Source organism: Aphelocoma coerulescens, chromosome 14 (genome assembly GCF_041296385.1).
Source record: "Aphelocoma coerulescens isolate FSJ_1873_10779 chromosome 14, UR_Acoe_1.0, whole genome shotgun sequence".
Taxonomy (NCBI): Eukaryota; Metazoa; Chordata; class Aves; order Passeriformes; family Corvidae; genus Aphelocoma; species Aphelocoma coerulescens.
In genome coordinates, this window is record NC_091028.1 from 4,833,964 (window position 1) to 4,852,551 (window position 18,588).

Below are 18,588 nucleotides of genomic sequence, written 5' to 3' on the forward strand. Positions count from 1 at the left end.
TGACATTCAGCACTGTTTAGAAATATATTTTGCTTTGCATAAACACATCTTGGTGCTTTTTTTGTCTCCTCGTTGAGAAGGTCTTTACCTTCCTTCAGTACTGTGGCTTAGGTTGCTGATGACAAACACTGTTGGATAAACAGTTCCTTGGTAATGCTACAACAGCATCTTAACATAAACATCCACTGAAGTATGCAAATGATCTCGGTGATAAACAAGCATAGCAAAGTGTGGCTGAGGCAGGAAGCCAATCTGTCTGTTCCTTGTGCCCAATGATATTTTGATTGTCATTTTAATCTTAGGAGTAAATAACATCAGTGATCATGTTCCGTCATTTAATTTCAGTGCCAAAAAAATGAGCGCTGCTTTAACTGGCATCAAACAAGATGGCATTGCTGTGGTAGTTGGTCATTGCAGCTCAGGTCATTTGTGTTCCATTGTAAATAACAAAATGGTGGAAATCTTAAACAGAGACTGGAAACAGGCATCTTCTGAAAGCAATATTGAATGGTTAATGTCTAGATTTATTTATTTTTTTCTGGAAAAAGCCTTCTTGTCACCCTTAACATCTTTGAATTAAGGGTGTCTTAGTTCTAGCTAGGATGGACAAAAAAGCCTTCCCATTTTTGAACTCAAGTACCTGAGCAATACTTCTGTGCTTCTCTTTTGTTGACAAGCCTTGACTCCATCACTTGTAAGCTCACAATTTGTGTCTGTCTTTGTTAAGAAACTTTCTTCATAGCCACGTAGGCCTGCTAAGTGTCTTCTTTCCCAATGAATGATTTGTTCCTGCATGCTGAAATTCTCTTTAATCAACGTCTCAATCAGGCAGCTACCTTGGACCATTTCCTCTCCTGGGCAAACCTTAGGGATTCATAACATTTCCCTGGATATACTGAAACCTCTTTTTCTGAAGCCCAATTTTATAACTCTACTGCTGATTCTCCTGGTCTTCCTCCAGAATCCCAGTCAGTCATGTCATTGTCTTTATGGAGCTTACTACATAAATCAAACTCTTAAATTTACCTGGTTTAAGCAAAGTAAAACAAAACAATCCAGCTTGTATTTGATCATTTGGCACAGTTTTGCAGGAATTGTCATTTAATCCGGCTCATTCTGGCTTTCAAAGCAGCCCTGTATCCAAATAGCTGAGCAGGGATGATCTGTCAGCTTTGCTACTTAAGGCAGCTTATGGCATTGCATTTTCATTTCCCTCACTAGCTGACTGTGTTCCTTGTTTTATTTCAGGTGTGTCAAGTAATGATCTCCATTTGTGATACTGGGGCTTGGACCTGTATCACACATGTGGGATGAACTGTGGTTATTGTGGTGCTGCCCTAGAAAATGATTCACTCTGAGGGATTATGAAGAGAAATGTCCCCTTTCTTTTCTGAGGCTCCATCAGAGCCCAGCAGTGAAAGATTGTGCCCCTGGTTAAAAGAGGTCACTTAAAGTGTCCAGTTTAAAGAGGTGACATGGGCAGTTCAAACTCTGCTGGGTGCTGCTGCCCTTAGGCTTGGGAGGTGGCTTTGCTCATTCTGGTGCAGCCACTCCAGTGGTGCTTTTGTGAAGTACACAAAGGTCTACAAATGTCTCCAGTTCTGTCTTCTTGGTTCTCTGTGTGGAATCCTTGTGGCACTGTTCACTCATCCTGCCTGGTATTTGGTTTATCTATCGCCATCTAATCAGTAATTAAGTAGGCATGAAACTGTGATCCCGTTTCTCTCTAGCACAAATGGCTTTCAAGAATGATTTGTCAGCACAGGGCTGTAGGTTCCCCACTTTCTATGGACAGATCTGGTAAACCCTTGGCTCTGTTCTGTGGTGCGTCCATTGCAAAGCCAACTGAAACTCTGGATGAGGTGGCATCTCTAAATTGGGAATAACTTGGTGACAACTATTAATATCAACAGGATTAAATTGCTCCATTTAGACACTTTTAGGAACCAGCTGTATCCAGTCCCAAGCTCCTGAAAAATTCAGTCAGGTTCAGTCAGGTTTTTTTTAGAGTAGGCTGGAATTGGGGTGTCGAATTCTACTTACAACAAATCTTCAATGAATTATTTTAGCTATGTTATATAAACTTATTAAAGTTCTAGAAATGATCTGTTGAAAACCATATACCTGCAACTGGATTTGAATGCTGTTCAGTTTTCTCTGCAGATTCCAAACCTTTGCAGAGTTCAATCCTTTACCAGTAAGGTGTCATTTAGGGAAGTTTTTTGGCTCAAATTCTGGAAATATTTTTGCTCATGCATGGGTTACACGGCAGGAACTCTCTCAGTGGAATCCAGAAGAAAGGGTTACAAAGGACAGTGCAGGGTTTTGTCTGGACCAGACATAGTCTGGCGACACAAGCATGGTTTGTCACCTGGGTTCCTATGCCCCATCTCATCAGTAAGTGTTGTAGTAAAAACAAACAACACAAAATAATTTTTTAAAAATGGGTATTTCAACCACTCTGTTAGAAAAATAAGAAAATGGACATACTAGCTTTGTTACAATCCAGCTTTAAAAGGTGGCAGTGGTTTTTGATAAATTAATCTTCGAAATAAATTTTATTTCAGAAGAGAAAATGAAGATAAAATTAGAAGACTTATATGGCTGTAGTTAGTTATAGAGGTCATGCAGAAGGTAGAGAAAATGACTCCTTTCTATGGAGAGGTAAGGCAGTGCTCCTCTGCATATGCTGAGAATGGTAACGTCTGGCAGAAAATGAAAATGTGTCGTAGTTCACAGCATTAAATGAAATCATTTGTGAAACTTGTCTTGCCTGCACTATAAGAATTGCCACTTCCATACTGCTCTGGCTCTGGATTAAACAACTGAAAGCATATTTTTCTAAGGAAACATTGCAAATACATCTCAAAGAACTGAGACATTGTTTCTTGAGGACAGAAAGCAGGCTAGAAGATGTAACTAGTCTCCTCCTTCTCAGTACATCCTTTATGAAGAAAGTCATCAAGTAGGATAAAAGTATAAAATCCATTTTGAAGCTATTCTGCACCTGTTGAAACCACATGGAATCACAGAATGATTCAGATTGAAAGGGAACTTCCAAAGCCATCTAATCCCAGCATCCCTTTTAAAACTGGGGTAACTACACAGATTAAGTTGCTCAGGGGCTTTTAGAGTTCAGGTTGAAAGTCTCCAGGATGCCATAACCCCTCTGAGCAGCATTTTTCTGTGCTTAACTTCCCTCACATTCATTATCTTACTCTTTAGAGCTAACCAGAATTTACCTTTCGGCAACTTTTAGCTGTTGCTCTTTGTTCTGTCACTCTGTAGCTTCGGGTTCTGTCTCTGTAACCTTTGGTTAAGTGGGAGAAGATGCAATTAAGTTGTCTGAGCCCTCCCTTCTGCAGGTGATGCTGAACCATCTCCCTCAGCCTCTGTCATGTGCCCCAGCCCTGCAGCTGCCCTGGCAACCCACCACTGAACTCTCAAGCACATCTCCTGTCCTGGGGCACTCCAGACTGGTGTTCCAGATGCTCTCCCCAGTGCTGTGCAAGGAAGAATGATCCCTTTCCTCACCTCACGGGCCACCCTTTGCTAACGCAGCCTGCAGAGCAGTTTGCTGCCTTGAAGGCAGAGCACTGCTTTGAACCCAGCTCTGCCCACCAGGACTCACAGATCCTTTTCTGCAGAGCTCCTCTCTGGCAAGGCAGTCAGAGCCTGGGGCAGTGCGAGGGATTGTCCAGTCCCAAGAGCAGGACTTTGGCCAGGCTCTTGTCAGCCCACTCCTGTAGCTTCTGCAGAGCCCCATAACTGCTCCCTGTTTGCTGTCACGTGTGAATTTGCATTCTGACACTTCATATATGGTCTTTTATGAACACGTTCAACAGTTTCAGACTTGGTCTTGATGCCAAAGGGCTGGAACTCATAGCTGATGAGTTAAACTTCTAAAGATTGACCACCACCCCCTTTAAAAGCCACTATTCCAGATGGCTTTTCACGAATCTTTTATGTCAACAATCCAATCCTTTATTTTTGCCCTCCCTCCCCACTATTTAGGTACACGGCTGCATCATCCTCAGTATGCTCTCGTAAAGGTGTGAAACAAATGAGATATAGTTTCCTATACTGACTTGTGGATGATGACAAGCTCCTTTTATGCTTTTTTTTTTAAAAAAAAATATATCTTAAGGATCAATTCTCTTTGTAGATATACCTGAGTTCTTCCAAGTGGCTGGCTATATGGCTCTTAAGGCTGTTTTGGAGAACTGTGTTTTTCAAATGTGATGAAAAAAAATTTCCAAGGGAAATATTGGTTGATGGCATGCATGGTTGAGCTGCTGTTGAAAAGACCTTAAGAGTCGGAGCTGGAGAAAGTGAGGGAGAGGCAGAAAGCTTAAAAAGAAAGATTTAGGTGTTAATGTGGAAGCAAAACAAATCAGTGCGGTAGAATCATGTCCACTTGGGCCATTGGAAATAGGAGGAGAAAGAATTTACATGTGGGATAAGAAAAGCTCTGGTAATAAATTACAGCATCATAAAGGCAGTCAAAAGTTTCAGCAGTTGGAAAGAGTGAAGGTGTTGGAGGGAAGGCTTCCTCTGTGGGTGTTGGTGTGTCCACAGTATTATGTGCTCTTGAATTCAGGCAGGAATTCAGACTGAGTTTTGGCAAGTTGTGTGCTGCTTTCAGTTAAATGTAAGTAAATGTCCTTTACAGGCTGCTGGGATGTTTCAGTTGCTGGTCTGTTCCACACCTCAGGAACATGTCTTTATCAAACACATATGCAGCAATAGCAAGAGCATGGACTTTTATTGGAATACAGTATGTTATATGTGAAAAAGACCAAAAGTAAATGTTACTCTGCAATGGGAGGAAAGAAATGGTACTTTCCTGCTAAGGTAGTAAAGAAACTCTCTTTTGCTTACTTATTGTTATCGTTTCCCCCTATGCTCTCTGAAAAAAGTTATTCTGCATTATCTTTCTTACTTTTGAAAACTGAATTTGGCTTTGTCCTGAACCTTCCAAAAAAGAGAGGTGGCTGGAGAATTCATTTTGTGTGACTGCAGAAGCAAATGATGCGAGTCGAGTGGCCTGGTCAGATAATTAAGCTACAACAGAGAAAGCTCGCAGAGTTAGTCAGTTGTGATTATCAGTCCAGCGTGGTTGGATGTCTGATTCCTTCTGAAAAATCTGAAGTGGCTGCTTTTATTATCGTTAATTGGGGAGTGCCAGTAGCAAATCTGGAAGAATTACACTGCCACTTTAAAGAATTCCAATAGATTTCAGTTGGAATATAAGTTTAATGATGAATTGATGACTGCTTGTTGCTCTGCCCACCCCTTAGAATTGGAAGGTTTGTTAGAATAATTCCAGTGTTACGTGTCTGCCCTGCTTCTGAACCCTGATGTCTGTAGGCAGTCTGCAACAGAGTGGCAATAAATGTGTATTCTTTGGGGCTGTCTGAATCTTTTTAGGTTTTTTTTTATTCTTTTCTTTATTTCTTTAGATAGAAGTTCAATCATTTTGAAGCTATCTCTAGAGCATCTAGGAAAGCCCCTTTAACAGTGAAGCATTAGGTTGCTTCAAGTGCCTCACAGAACTAAACCTTGGAAGCATTTCTGAAATATTTCCCCTGGTAAGCAAGAGGGATGTCATGCAATGAAACAAAAAAGGAAACAATATTTCATTTGAATGGAAGGATAAAGTACATTTAATCTAAGCTAGGCTAGTTCAATATCAACTGTTTGCTTGTGGCATTTAGCAATTTTAAAATAGGAACCTTATTGGTATTAACTCTGCCACATGGAGGAGGAATTAATCCCATGGAAATGCACATGTTTAGCTGGACAGCGTAGCTATCACAAAGCCAGAGCCCTGGAAGTTTAGGGTGTTTTGGAACTTTGAATACAGCCGTGTTGATTTTAAAACAAAAACCTTCAGCTTCCGGCAACTTCCATAGTAGCATTTCCAATGTTTTTTAAACAGCTATTAATGTAGTCAAGCTGTGTTTTTTCTCCTTCTCTGTGCAATCATCTGCTCAGTGGTGCACTCCATGAGCAGTAGCAGGAGCCAGAGGAGTGGCCTGCTGTGATTGATGGGGCGAGGCCCGGCACGCTGAAGGAGCCCCATCTGGATCAGGTTTTGGGAGCAGTCAGATGTTGAGAGGGAGGTCAGCGAGCCCTGCATCGGCTCCCCTCCCTCAGCACCCCGGTCAGCCCCGCTCCCGCGCACCCCGCAGCGCTCACACGCCCTCAGCCAGCACTGATGCTCGCTTTGGGCAGATGCTGCATGGCCTGGGACCAGAGCAGCTGCTAAGTTTATGGAGAATAAAGGCAGCACCATGGTACAGCAGGTATTTGCACTTTTATTTTCCCTTGAAACTCTTGATTTTTAGTCAAGGCAGGGCAGTTCTTATAACCAGCTGCATCACTGCATGCAAGACTTCTAACCCATGTTTTGTTGCTTAAGTCTGAAGGAGGGCAAGCTACGGGGGATCATGTGCTTGATAAATGTAACTGAGCCCTCTCAGAACCAGCAGGTTTGCAGAGAAATGTTGCATTTTTCTTCTTTGTTTCCGTGCCCTAAGGATACGATGCAGTTTGGCTCATTTAACTACAGTACAGGAGGCTTTCTCTAAATGTGAAATATCTCTTGCCAAAGAAACAAAATGCACCAAACGGAAAATAGAGCAAAACAAACAATAAACTGTGAGTTAGACTTCAAAATGCAGGCAAGCAGAAAGGTTTTCATTGAATACATTTTTATGCTGCAAATGTGTTTTTTAAAAAAAGGAACACTGCATAAGTAATGATTTCTGTGTCTCTCCTTTGTGTACAAACAAAACAAGCTTGCTTTATTATGTTTTGACACTTTTTATACATTTCTTAATTATGAAATCCTTTCAGAGCAGGAGATGCTGAAAAGGCATCTAAAACAGTAGGAGCAGTTTAAATTCTAAGCTTTTCTTCAAATGGAGTAATATGGATGAAATAGGAGAGCCTTCACTTACCTACATCGTAGGAATCTTTTTTTTTTTTTGGTTCTTTAGTTAAACATTTAACCAGAAAGCAATAAATTTGATTTTATACACTGCCACGTAAAGCATATTTTTCAGTTGAAATGTGGTTTTCATTAAGACTCAGGCCAGAACATTTAGCAGAGCCTGACTGTCTGCCATCCTTTGTTCTCCTTGCTGTTGCCAACAACCACTTTTTTAAAAAACCATGCATAAAGTGAGCATTAAGGGGTCATTTAATCTTAAAGATACTTGGAACTGAGTCTGAAGGGACAACTTCTGTTCAGCTTCTCCTGCCTAGGTGGTATTAAGCCATGCCTGTGTACTGTCATACACAGCTTTGAAATTACTCTAATACCTGAGTTCATAGGCTAATTTAGGATCAATATTTCCTGTTGCTTTTAGAGCCATTTCATATTTTCAGCTTAATGCATTAGAACTTATTATTTCTTCTATTCATTTTGGTTCACTGTATTTTAAAGAGCACAATAAGGGAATGTTTGAGGTGATTCTATTTAAAGAATTTTTGGTTCTTTAAAATCTATTCAAGTGTATCTGACTGTTGTGTACTCTGGGGTCCCCATCAACCACGTGTATATACAAATGTGTGATAGCTGGCACTTCATTGTTCTTGATATAAATTAGTATTTTGAACAATAAGCTCTGGCTATTATTAGCCAAGTAAATAGTACAGAACTTGTTTACACACACATGCTTTTATATCACGTTGTAATACTGTGTCTGTTGAATTAATTATGAATAATAAATTCACACCAATTTTAAAGGTTAGGAAAGGCTTCAGTAGTCATTTTAAGGGATGAACATCTCAGATTTATTGTCACTATAATTTTAAACTTAGGGCCTGCAGTCCATGTGCAAGTTTAATTTCTTTACTGTCCCCTGTCTTCCAACAATTTAATGAACCTGCAGAGCCTGCACTGATAATCTTGTGTGTCAGTTTTCTGCTCTAAGCATACTGGGGTTGGTTTCTTTAATGGCAAGGCTGTAAATCTCTGAATATGTACAAGTTAGTAAAAAAAACCACAAATCCCTGACCCTTTGTTGTTTACTTATTAATGAGGTCTCAGTTATAAATAAGTTAGCCAGACCTCAGCTGAACAAGTCTAATGAAAGAGGTAGAAGAGTCTCAACATTGGGGAGGTTCTGAAATTGCCTGTGCAATTTGCCATTTTGTGATAAATTGAAAAAGTTTGGAGTTGCTGGTAAAAAATAATAGAAAAGTTCAACCCTCTTAATTAAATATGAGCTGTAATTAGCACTAGGTGTGGATGCTTTGAATATTAATTAGGGTCCTCATGGAACTGCTGTCAAGGTTAATGAGAAACAGTGGGGTTCTCAGCAACATCTGGTTTAGGACTGGAGGTGGTACAGAACCCTTTAGATCAAATGCACCTGGACATTAGCCCTTGGTCCCTCTGTTGCCACTGCTGTTCTTTTTTAACAGCTGCTGACTCCAGTGCCATGTTTAGCATCTGACAGGAAGGAATAGCTTAGGACCAGCACTAACCAGCTCCTGTGTTTCAAAACCAGCACAGAAAAAAGGCTTGTGGAGGCACAATCTGGATTTGCTTTTGTTCGTTCTTACCCCTTGCTCAAGTCCCTCCTGAAACAGCTGATTAAAAAATTTAAGGTCAGCTGCCTCCCACACAAGTTTTAAAAATACTTCTTTAACATTTAATGAATGTCTCTGGTGTAATCCATTCATTCCTGGGTTTTTCCTTCATCTGGATTTTATTTTTATTTTTTAGTAGTGAAAATTTTAGGTAAAAGAAGTAAGAAAGGAACTTGACCATTTTAGTATTGGAGGGTTAAAGTATACATTTACAAGAGTTTTTAACCTCCACAGAAATTTATCACAGCCAGTTTCAGTGCAGCATTAACCTTGCAATGATTGCAGATATGCAAACAAATCTTAGTGACTTAACCCTGTGAAGCCATGACCAAATGACACCGGTTTCATGATAAAGATGGTTGAATGAAGCAATGGAAACTTGCTCAAGGCCATGCACTAAACCAGCAGCAAAGATGGGATTAAAATTAGGGTTTGATTGCTGATATAAAGTTCTAATTTTTTAGGACACACTGAGTGCCTTTTACAAAGAAAAACTTTTATTTCAGTTTTTTCTTTTAAGCCTGTCAAGTACCAAGACTTACTCCTGTGCAAATTCTTAAAAGCTTTTGAGTTTAGGACTAGTTCAGGTCAGAGAAATGATGTCTGAAATAGTTGAAATTGGCTGGAAATGCCCTTAAGTACCAAGTGCAGAAGAACGTCTTTTATTCATCCAGCCTATTTTAAAATTAGGAAATCGTGGGCTGATGAGTACAAATAAAATCCCTGCAATAGTCTTGGACAGGTACTTGCACATGCTTTGGTGGGAGAATGATGGAGTAGTTCAAAAGATAATTAAATTTTAACTCAAATGTGCATTTTTACATTGCTTGCTATTTGAAGAGATAATTTTATCTTGTAAATTAGTTTATGTGAGGTTGGGATAGTCCCTGCACTAATGGCCTCTAATGCTGTGTCAGGCAAAATCATGTTTTGGACATTTTTTATATAGGTTCAGAAAGATTGTAGTGTACATTTCCTCCTCTAGAATTATTGCTTTTTGGTGTGGGCAAAACATTTAGTCAGAAGTTTTCTAATTGATAAATTAGCAGCCTCGGCTGTTCTTTATTATACCAAATGGAAATATGGGTCTCTCTATAACAGCATAAGGATAGTGTTTTTAATGCTGTAGGCTAATTGTGATATGGAGATGAAATACTCTTGTCTTCAAATGTAAAACCTTTAAAGTTCTTAAATCTATTTCTCTTGACATAGAATTTTTCTTTCATGTTATTTAAGGTTTTGAACTGATGTATTTTTAGATTCAAATATTTAATATTTTGACTGGATCTCATTATTATTTTGCATTTGTGGCATGCAATTGCTCAATGCAGAATACCTTAAAGTATTCTGGATGTCTCAGGGTATTATTTTGTATCAGTACTTTCAGTGTTTGTTAACAGTATGTTTGTTAACTGCCCTGTGCGTAGGTTGCATATATTGTGTTGTGCAAATGGTAGGTCAGAGTGATCACAGACTGGAGGCTGAGCTTACCAGGGCTCTGTGCTGGTAGTTGTGCTCAGGAGCCTTTGGAATAAGCTAGCTTTGTCCCTCTTCCTTGTCTGAGTTGAGGCATCATTAGCTCAGGCAGATTTCACTGACCTTTCCCGCTTAAAGAATAGTCTACAATTATCCCACGAGAAGCAGATTTGTTTGTCTAATTATGATAATATTAAATAGGGTTAGCAAAACGCATTTAATACAGATAAGAAATGTTCTCCTCAAGAAGCAACCACTATGCCCTTTTCAGGCCAGGATGCTCTCATCACTCTCTGCGTTACGGGTGCAGGACCTTTGCTTATTTTATCTCACGCCACGTTTCTTCCTTTTTTTATTTTTATTTTTTTTCCTTTTGATTTTCACAGGGTAATCAGGAAGCTACAGCACCTCCTGACACAATGGCACAGCCTTATGCCTCAGCCCAGTTCGCTCCACCTCAGAACGGTATCCCTGCAGAATACACAGCCCCACATCCGCATCCAGCTCCAGACTACACAGGCCAAACCACTGTTCCAGAGCACACGTTAAACATGTACCCTCCTGCTCAGACACACTCTGAACAGAGTGCAGCTGACACAAATGCACAAACTGTCTCCGGCACAGCCACAGTAAGTCAAGGTTACAGCTCTTTCTACAGCTCTGTGTTTCGTGTGTGTTTATCAATAACAGCTTTTCCTATGTCGCGCTTGACACGCTTCATTTGCGTTGGGCTTAGTCGCCGTGTCAAGGTTGAAAGTCTGTCAAAGTTGACTGTTGAACCTGGAGAATGTGTTTTCACTGGTTTTGGAGCTTCTTAATAAGTGTTGGAGCTTTGGAGTTTCATTTTCAATAGTTTTAGACAAAATGATTAATAGCCAGCCCACGAATCACAGCATAAATTTTAATTAAGTACAATATGGAAAAACATTGCAAATGAATGTTTGTAGGCATTCATTAGCAAGGCCAAAAAAAGCAACCACAAACCCCAAACTAGACTCATTTGATTATTCTTAATGACCTCTGTGTTTTCGACACAAGTAGTTTTAAAAAAAGTATTAATTGAATGATCCTGTACAAAATGTACTGTGTGAGTTAGTGTTACGAAGAGCATGTCTGCAATACTGTATTTTCTAGAGAAATTATTTGTGCAGCCATTACCCAAGTTGTGTGTGGATCTGTGCTAAGCAGAGCAGAAATGATAGACTTTCCTTCTATTTGATTTATACGTGAAGTTCTGAAGTGTCATGAATTATGCAAGAGACTCCTTGGATGGCTCTACCTTGTAATTTAAGTCACAAGTTTCACACATTGATAGTTTAGTGTTTCTGTCTTAATTCTAGAGTGGGACCCAATATATAGCCAGTGCCAAGAGCGGGCAGATTTCTGAGCCATCAACCAACCCCCTGTGTTACATGTGCAGGATGGAGCACAGAACAGACAGTGCTCAAAACATCTCTCCTGGCTGTCCTCATCTCTGCCTCAGCCATGCTCCATGCCTCAGCTTACCTCCCGTTCCTTCCTGGCTCACATCCAGCCTAAAAGGTTTCATGCACTGGGGCAAGAGGAAAGGGAAAATACATTCACTTAATTGAGCTCTGCACATTTATGTTTATTGCAATGTCACTAATTTCTTTATGTGGGTATGAGCAAGAAAGTAAAGCAAGAGCAAAGGCACTGAAGAAGATTCCTTGCTATTATCAGGGAGAAATCCTTGTGAATTAATTACACACTTTTGTGGTTTATGCAGTAAAATGTTTAGGACTTTTTTTTTTTTTTTTTTTTTAATTATTTTTTAGCTTGGTAACTTTTATTGCCCTGAGTTGCCCTTTTCTCCAGTATTGGGAGAAAGTTTAAATTGAAGAGAATCCTATTTGCTTGTACAGTATCCTTTGCAGCTCTACTGTGTCCCCTCTTATCCATCTCTTTGCTAAGTTAAACTCCTGGTTCTTTCCAGCTTTTAAAATTTGCTTCCATTATCATTTTTGATTGTTGTCCAGCTCTTGTCAAATACCCCTGTCATTGATTTAGAGCAGGAATCCTAAGCTGAATAGATACCCCAGAAGAGATTGGATATTGACTAAAAAGATAGTCTTTCCTACTGTCCCTTTTTTGTTCTTATTATATTCTCTGATTTTGCTTGGTTTTTGTGACCACTGCTGCAACCTGAACAATCCACTGTGGTGCCCAGCTCAGCCTTTTCATGTTTTGAAACTGTTTCTGTTCAGTCCTGAAGTAAAATACTGACAGTGCTAAAATCAATGGTAAAAGACCCGTCGATGGGAGTGGGACAGGAGCTCATCCTTCATCATTTATTGCCTTCAATTGATTGTGTTTCCTCACCCCGTTTTGATTTTTCAGTTTGAAGAAATGTCAGTCACTTTATCAGAGAAGTCAGGGATGTGTTTTCCCAACATTTTCCGTAGCAAAGGCTGGTGAAAAGACATAGTTTGGATTGTCTGCAATGCCCTTATCTTCTTCAAGTGCTCTATTCAATCCCAGCTCTAGCAAATCCAATGATTCCCTGCACAGTTTCCTGCTTCTGATATGCAAATAGGCTTTATTGTTATTTGGTTTTGTGTCCTTTGCTATCTCCTCTTACTTGCTTTTTGCCTTCCTAATATCCAACTCGTATTTTACCTGTCAGACGCCTTTTTCCTTCCGTTTCCCCTTGGAGTGAATTTCCATTCTCTGCAGGATAACACTTCAATTCCACTAACCTGTTACATTCAGGGAATATGGTATAGTTATTTGCTCTTTTTATTGTGGATCCTTTCCTTGCATTCTGGTTTCCTTTCTTAGAGAGGAATGGACAGAACATATTGAAGTAGCTCCCATGCTGTTTATAAAGAATTAGATTTCCTTCCTTTTGACTTTAGGGTCTATTTGAGAAAGTTTTAGTTTGGTTTGGTTTTTAAAAAGATATTTTTTTCTAAATTGCAATGTTATATTGAAAGTTGTGGATGCTCTCCCTCAAGAACAGTGCAATGAAAAGGCAGGTTTTCAAGAAGTGTGTTTATCTGTGGATCTGCACTGACATTTAACACATTGCTCACCAGTTAGGTTTAGAAATGTACAGACAAGTATTGTTTTCATAATTTAATTGCGGGTATCTAGATTTAAAATCTGTTATGCTGGGTGTCATTAGCCATTGCTCTTGGCAAACTGTGGAGACTTTATAAATAGATATATGCAGATAGATCCCAGGCAGATTTTAACATGGGCTATGTAACTTTATGAGGGTCCAGCGGTATACATCTCTCTGTAGATTTATTAATATAAGTTTTTATTATGAAAGAGAGCTTGAATAGCACTGTGTCAACATTGTACCTCCATGTGCTCTTCATTGTTAAAGGAGAAAAAATACATTTCTTTCTAATTCCTGCTACCTTTGAGAATAGTTGATTTCCAGTCAAAAGAGTTTTAAGTGGAGGGGACATAGTGGCATTTTTTGGTAAGTCCCAGTATTTTTACTTGGTTTCCTCTCATTAAGCTGTTTATGACATGCATTTGAAAGAAGAGTAATGAATTGGCCAATCATTCACAAAAGAATGCTGTTGTGATTAATGTAGTTCAGACAAGCTGTTGGAGGCAAGAGCAGTTTTTGAATTTTCTTACTCACAAATTTATGGGAGTATTTCATGTGCATGTGAAGCTGGGTACGCCATTAAAAGTGGATCTTAAATTTTTGCGATGTGAACCTAAGAAACTGCAGGGAAATTGTCTAAATCGTAGAATTGCTACCAGAAGTGACTTAATCACCTCCATGGAGGACTGAATCCATGAAGAGGTGAGAAACCTCCCAGGCTTTCTCTGAGTGTCCCAGGTTCTTTCCTCTTGTCTGAAAGAATCATACACTGAAGCTGGAGCTCACACTGGGTCTAGTGCCACCTACTCCCCAGTAAAGATGGAAATAATAAAAATAAACTGGTTCTGTGCATCTTCTCTTGAATCCTTAACTGCAGCACAGGGTGTGCTCCTGGCCCAGCTGGAACCACTGCCAGGATCCCCATTTGCCGCAAACTGAACCAAATTCCAATCATCGGTTTTATTACGGGTTTGCAATTTTGTGCAAAGTGCTCTTGTGATTCATGTTCAAAAGTACTTCACGTGCTCTTGGACACGCTCTTGTACTTCTCGAAAGCGTCTTTCTCAGTGACCAGTTTTAATCTATTTAGATAAAAGAGTGTAACATGGTATTCTGTCAGAGTGCTGGAACAAGAGGTGCTTGGATTGTATGTGCAGGGATTGCTAACTCTGATTGTGATGCTATGAAACAGGAGCAGAGGGACAGGATAAAAGGGTAGTAAACGATTAAAGACAGGATGACTTAGCTGAAATGATATAAAGTCATCGGTAGGTAATAAAATACTGTCACAAGTTACTTTGAGTCTTCTCTGAGCATCTCTGGTTTTTTTTGAGTAAGGATGAAATGCATCTGAGTATATGCAAAATCAATAATCAACCAGCAGTGGCTTATTTAAGTGCTGGTAGACTTTTGGAGTTGCATAGCATCAAATATGCTTTAAGGCATTAACAAAAATAGTAAATGGCTTTTTCCTAGAAGGTTGGATCAATGAAAAGTATGTTACAAAGTTATGCTAAAAGTAATGTTTCTGATGGTTTTGTAGAGTGGTTTAGAACATTACATTAAATAGTTATGTGTATTGAAGTATTTTTAAGACATTTAATCATTTTATGAAACCACCTTTACCTGTGTACATATATAGATGTAAGCCCATTGTACATAAATAGTTCTGAGTAAAACTTGTTCAGTTTTTTTTTGTTGTTTTCCTGCACAGCTTCTGTTGATGACAGCAGGAGATGTGGGTGTAAATAAAAAGGGCATTAGCTAGGCATGTGTAAGGGAGCAGGTAATAGTAAAGTAAATGTTTCTCTAGTGTTTCCTGTTCTAAATGTATTATACCAATAATGGAAGTAACTCATGGTGTGGTAAGAGCTCAGGTTGCAGTAATGCTCTATTGTTTTATGTGTGTATATAGAAAATGTGCCGCTCTAAACTTAATTCTATTTTGCATAAAACTTGAGATCATTGTTCAGTATTTCTGTTTTGGACTGAGACTTTACCAGACTTCAGAAGCTGAAAAGTTGTGTGATAAGTTGTGTGTTTGGATGGGAGATCTTGAGGGAAAAAGGCAGTTTACTTGGAGGAGTGATCCATGCACAGTGCTTTTCTGTCTGAAGTGTTCAGCATCAGCACCCAGCATGGCATTAGGGGATGCAGTGCTCTTCAAGCCCTGTAGAAGATGTGCAGTGCAGAAGTGTGGGTTGTCTCTGGCCTGGGAAGATGATAAGGTATTTTCCTCCGAACTTCACTGTTAGAACTAAATTTCAGCTTGGTTACTACCAAAATTCCTCTTGTGGCATCCACTGAACCTGATACTTCTGTGTGATAATAATTGATATATTAGACATTGTGTCTGTAGTTCCAGCTGCCTTGCTTTACTTTGAGATGTTGTGTATGCTTTGGGATCTAATGGCCTGTAAGTTTGATGCTTTCTTTTCTTGGTGTTAATTTGTCCAGGTTTGTGCCTTTTTCAGTCCTGTTGTAGAGGCCATCTCTTCATCTGAGGGTGATACTCTGGACTGCAAAATTATTTACCATGTTGAACTTTGTTGTTTTGGGGAAGTGAGATATGTACAACCTTTGCTGACACTTTTGGGGTTTAGTGTACCAATTACTGTGTTGTGCTTATTAATTTGGGTAAGAGAGCTGGGAGTAGGAAGCATTTAGAGTGAAGTGCTTTAGTGTGTTATCTAAGCCTGCAGGTGAGTAGATTATTACTACAGTTTTCGGCAGCATATTTCTGGTTTTTATTAGCTCTTTTTCTGGCTCAGTCCTCTAGGTAAGCTATTGGTCTAAGTGATTTTTCCCCTCCCAGTTTCTTTCTTTTCTCCCTTGGTTCATCTCCTCTTTCTCTCCTATTGTTTGATCCATGACCTCCCCATCTCCTGGGGGCGTGGGCTACATTAGCTGCTTCATGCAATTGTATTCCACATTAAGCAGTGTGCTCTATGCTACCTGGTGTCCAGGTGTCCATCTTACAGCAGCGTGTCACCGAAGCAGAAATGTTCAAACCCAAGTTCTCTGTACTGTGCTGGCTCCTCACGGAACTGCGGCCGTGCTCGGGAGCCTCGAGCTGAACTTGTTTGGAGTCCAACCTGCCAAGTGTCTGCAGAGTGGGTGGGACACTTCTCAGTGCTGCTCAGCTCAGCTGCTGTTATCCCTGTCTCTCAATGTTCTGCTCTTGCCTGACAGGTTTCCATGGGGTACCTGGAGCTGTCTCCTGTGGCTTGGGGAGGAGTGGCTCGCTCGCTTCTCTGTGTAATTCTGGCTGTCAAGGAGCAGAGCAGAGTTCCAGGGCAGAAAACCATGCCAGTTCCTTCTTTAAAGGATGGCACGGTGCTCCCCCTGCAAAGGAACTGGAATTTTCACCACAAAGTGGCTGTCTTGCAAGTCAGATTCCCCCATGGACACGTTTTATTGCCAACTGGTATCAATGACCCAGTTTTTATTCTACTTCAACGCCATATTTTTGTCTCGAGATGTTTGCCACCAGTACCCTAGATAGCTGATAATGCTTTGACAACTCTTACAGCAGTGTTTATTCATCTAAATCATACCCTGCTGGTGCAGGCTATTGTATCAGCATGGTGTGCTATTTCATTTATACTACCTATTTTAACTGGTCCCAACTGCTCCTGGAAGGAAATATTTCAAGGAGCTTATTTCAAGACCCTGAGTGCTTCAGAGCTGCAGAAGCAAGGAACCTGGTCCAGCTCCTACTCCATGGTGAAGAGATCAAAACTGACATCCCAAATAGATAAGATAATGCTGTGCTGGGGTGGTGAGGCACAGTAATGACTTGTGATCATAGGCATTATTGCTTCTAAGAGGCTTCCTTGCAGAGAGCCCTGAGTGCAAGCTTTGCAACTGTGCCCCACGTGTGCTCCTTTGCTTATGCTAAGGAATAGCAGGAACACACTGCTCACTTCAGCCCCTCTGCCTGTCAGTGGCAGCTCTAAAATAGATTCTCCTCGAGGATACACAGAACCTGACACTGACTGTTTCCTACGATGCTGTTTATGGAGTGCCTGTTTGTGTTTTGTTGTTTTGGCTGGGAAGAAGATAAATAACCACCCTCTTTTTCCCATGTTGCTGAGTGAACTTGGGCTTTGTGATTCTGTGAGTGGGTATGTGGTGTGAGGACAACAGCCTTACCCTGCCAGTTCTTCTGAGATCTCAGTGCCTGATCATTGTGATTTAGGTATCACCTCAGTTTCTTACACCTTTTGATTCTCATAGCAAGAAAAGGTTATGATGTTGAAATAGAAGACAGAAAAAATATTACTCTGGTTTTGTGGGTCTTTTTAGATACTGTGATTTTAACTTCCCTCCCTCATTTTTGTGCACTTGAACTTGGTGAAATGTTAAAGCTGAAGCTCTTCCACAAAACCAAAAAAAACCCCCACCAACAAGGATAAAGAGAGCAATTATGCTCTGTCATCTTTAGTCATGTTTGCTCACATAAGTTACCTGAAGGCCATTGATTACCCTTCTGAATGTTCTTCATGGGGCACACTAACAGTTCTTAGATAACTTCAGCAGGTAGTGCCAGCCAGCTCTAAGGCAGATTTGAAGCACAAAACGTTGCAGAGGTCTTTCCAATCACATTGTCAACCAGAGATAGTCATATTACTGCAACTTGAAAAGTTTCTTCTAGAAAGCATTACCGATGAATTTCTAATCTGTCAATTTAATTGACCAATTAAACAATTTAAGATATTCTTCCTGCTTGTCCCTGAAAGAGCTGAGCTAATATTGTTTTTTTAAGTTTCCCTATACTTTGTATTGTCTCTTTACTTCTCCATGCCAATTATTTTACATATTACATTATTGACTTTTTCTTCTCTCTGTGCAGTCTAAGTAGCCATGGCATGCAAATGCTTTGGCTGTGCTTTGGGTTCGTATGTATTGAGAAAAACCATTGCTGCACATTTTGCTGAGTACACTGAGCATAAATTTAGAAGGGGACCTTGTGCGATGAAATACCCAATTTCAACTTCTTTTATATTTGATCTTCTGCATCTTTGCTCCACGTTACAACATGTTAATTAAAATTGATCCTTATGAGGGGATTTTTTTTTTTTTGGTGAAAATTAGCTCATTTTCACTAAATGCATGAGTGGCTGTGTCAGGTTAGGTAAGACCAATGCAGTTTTCCATTCTCTTGTAATTGACATGCACGTGATTGTTAATGGCTTGCACCTTTATCAGAAGTTGTTGATTCCTCCATTCACCTACTCTATGTAATTGCTTATAAACTTGTGTATTGCTTGGAGTACCTCGTGCAGTGGCATGAGAAGTTTGTAACTTCTTGGTTATCCAGCAAAATCCTTACCCTTGCTTGCAGGAAGCTGCCTCTCCATTAGAGAGGTCAGAGTGCTCAGGTAGCACAGGTAGCTGCACAACTGACAAAGTTTGCAGTT

General features: G+C 40.0%; 1 protein-coding gene across 50 annotated transcripts in view; it reads left to right on the top strand.

The window, feature by feature from the left end:
* The window catches only part of RBFOX1 (RNA binding fox-1 homolog 1), a 1,132,467-nt gene that overhangs the window by 996,679 nt on the left and 117,200 nt on the right, over positions 1-18,588 (top strand). For all 50 annotated transcript variants that reach the window (XM_069030260.1, XM_069030257.1, XM_069030263.1 and 47 more), the window contains one exon: positions 10,467-10,709. In XM_069030260.1, coding sequence (XP_068886361.1) covers positions 10,467-10,709 — 243 coding nt within the window. The remainder of the gene's footprint in view (positions 1-10,466; positions 10,710-18,588) is intronic.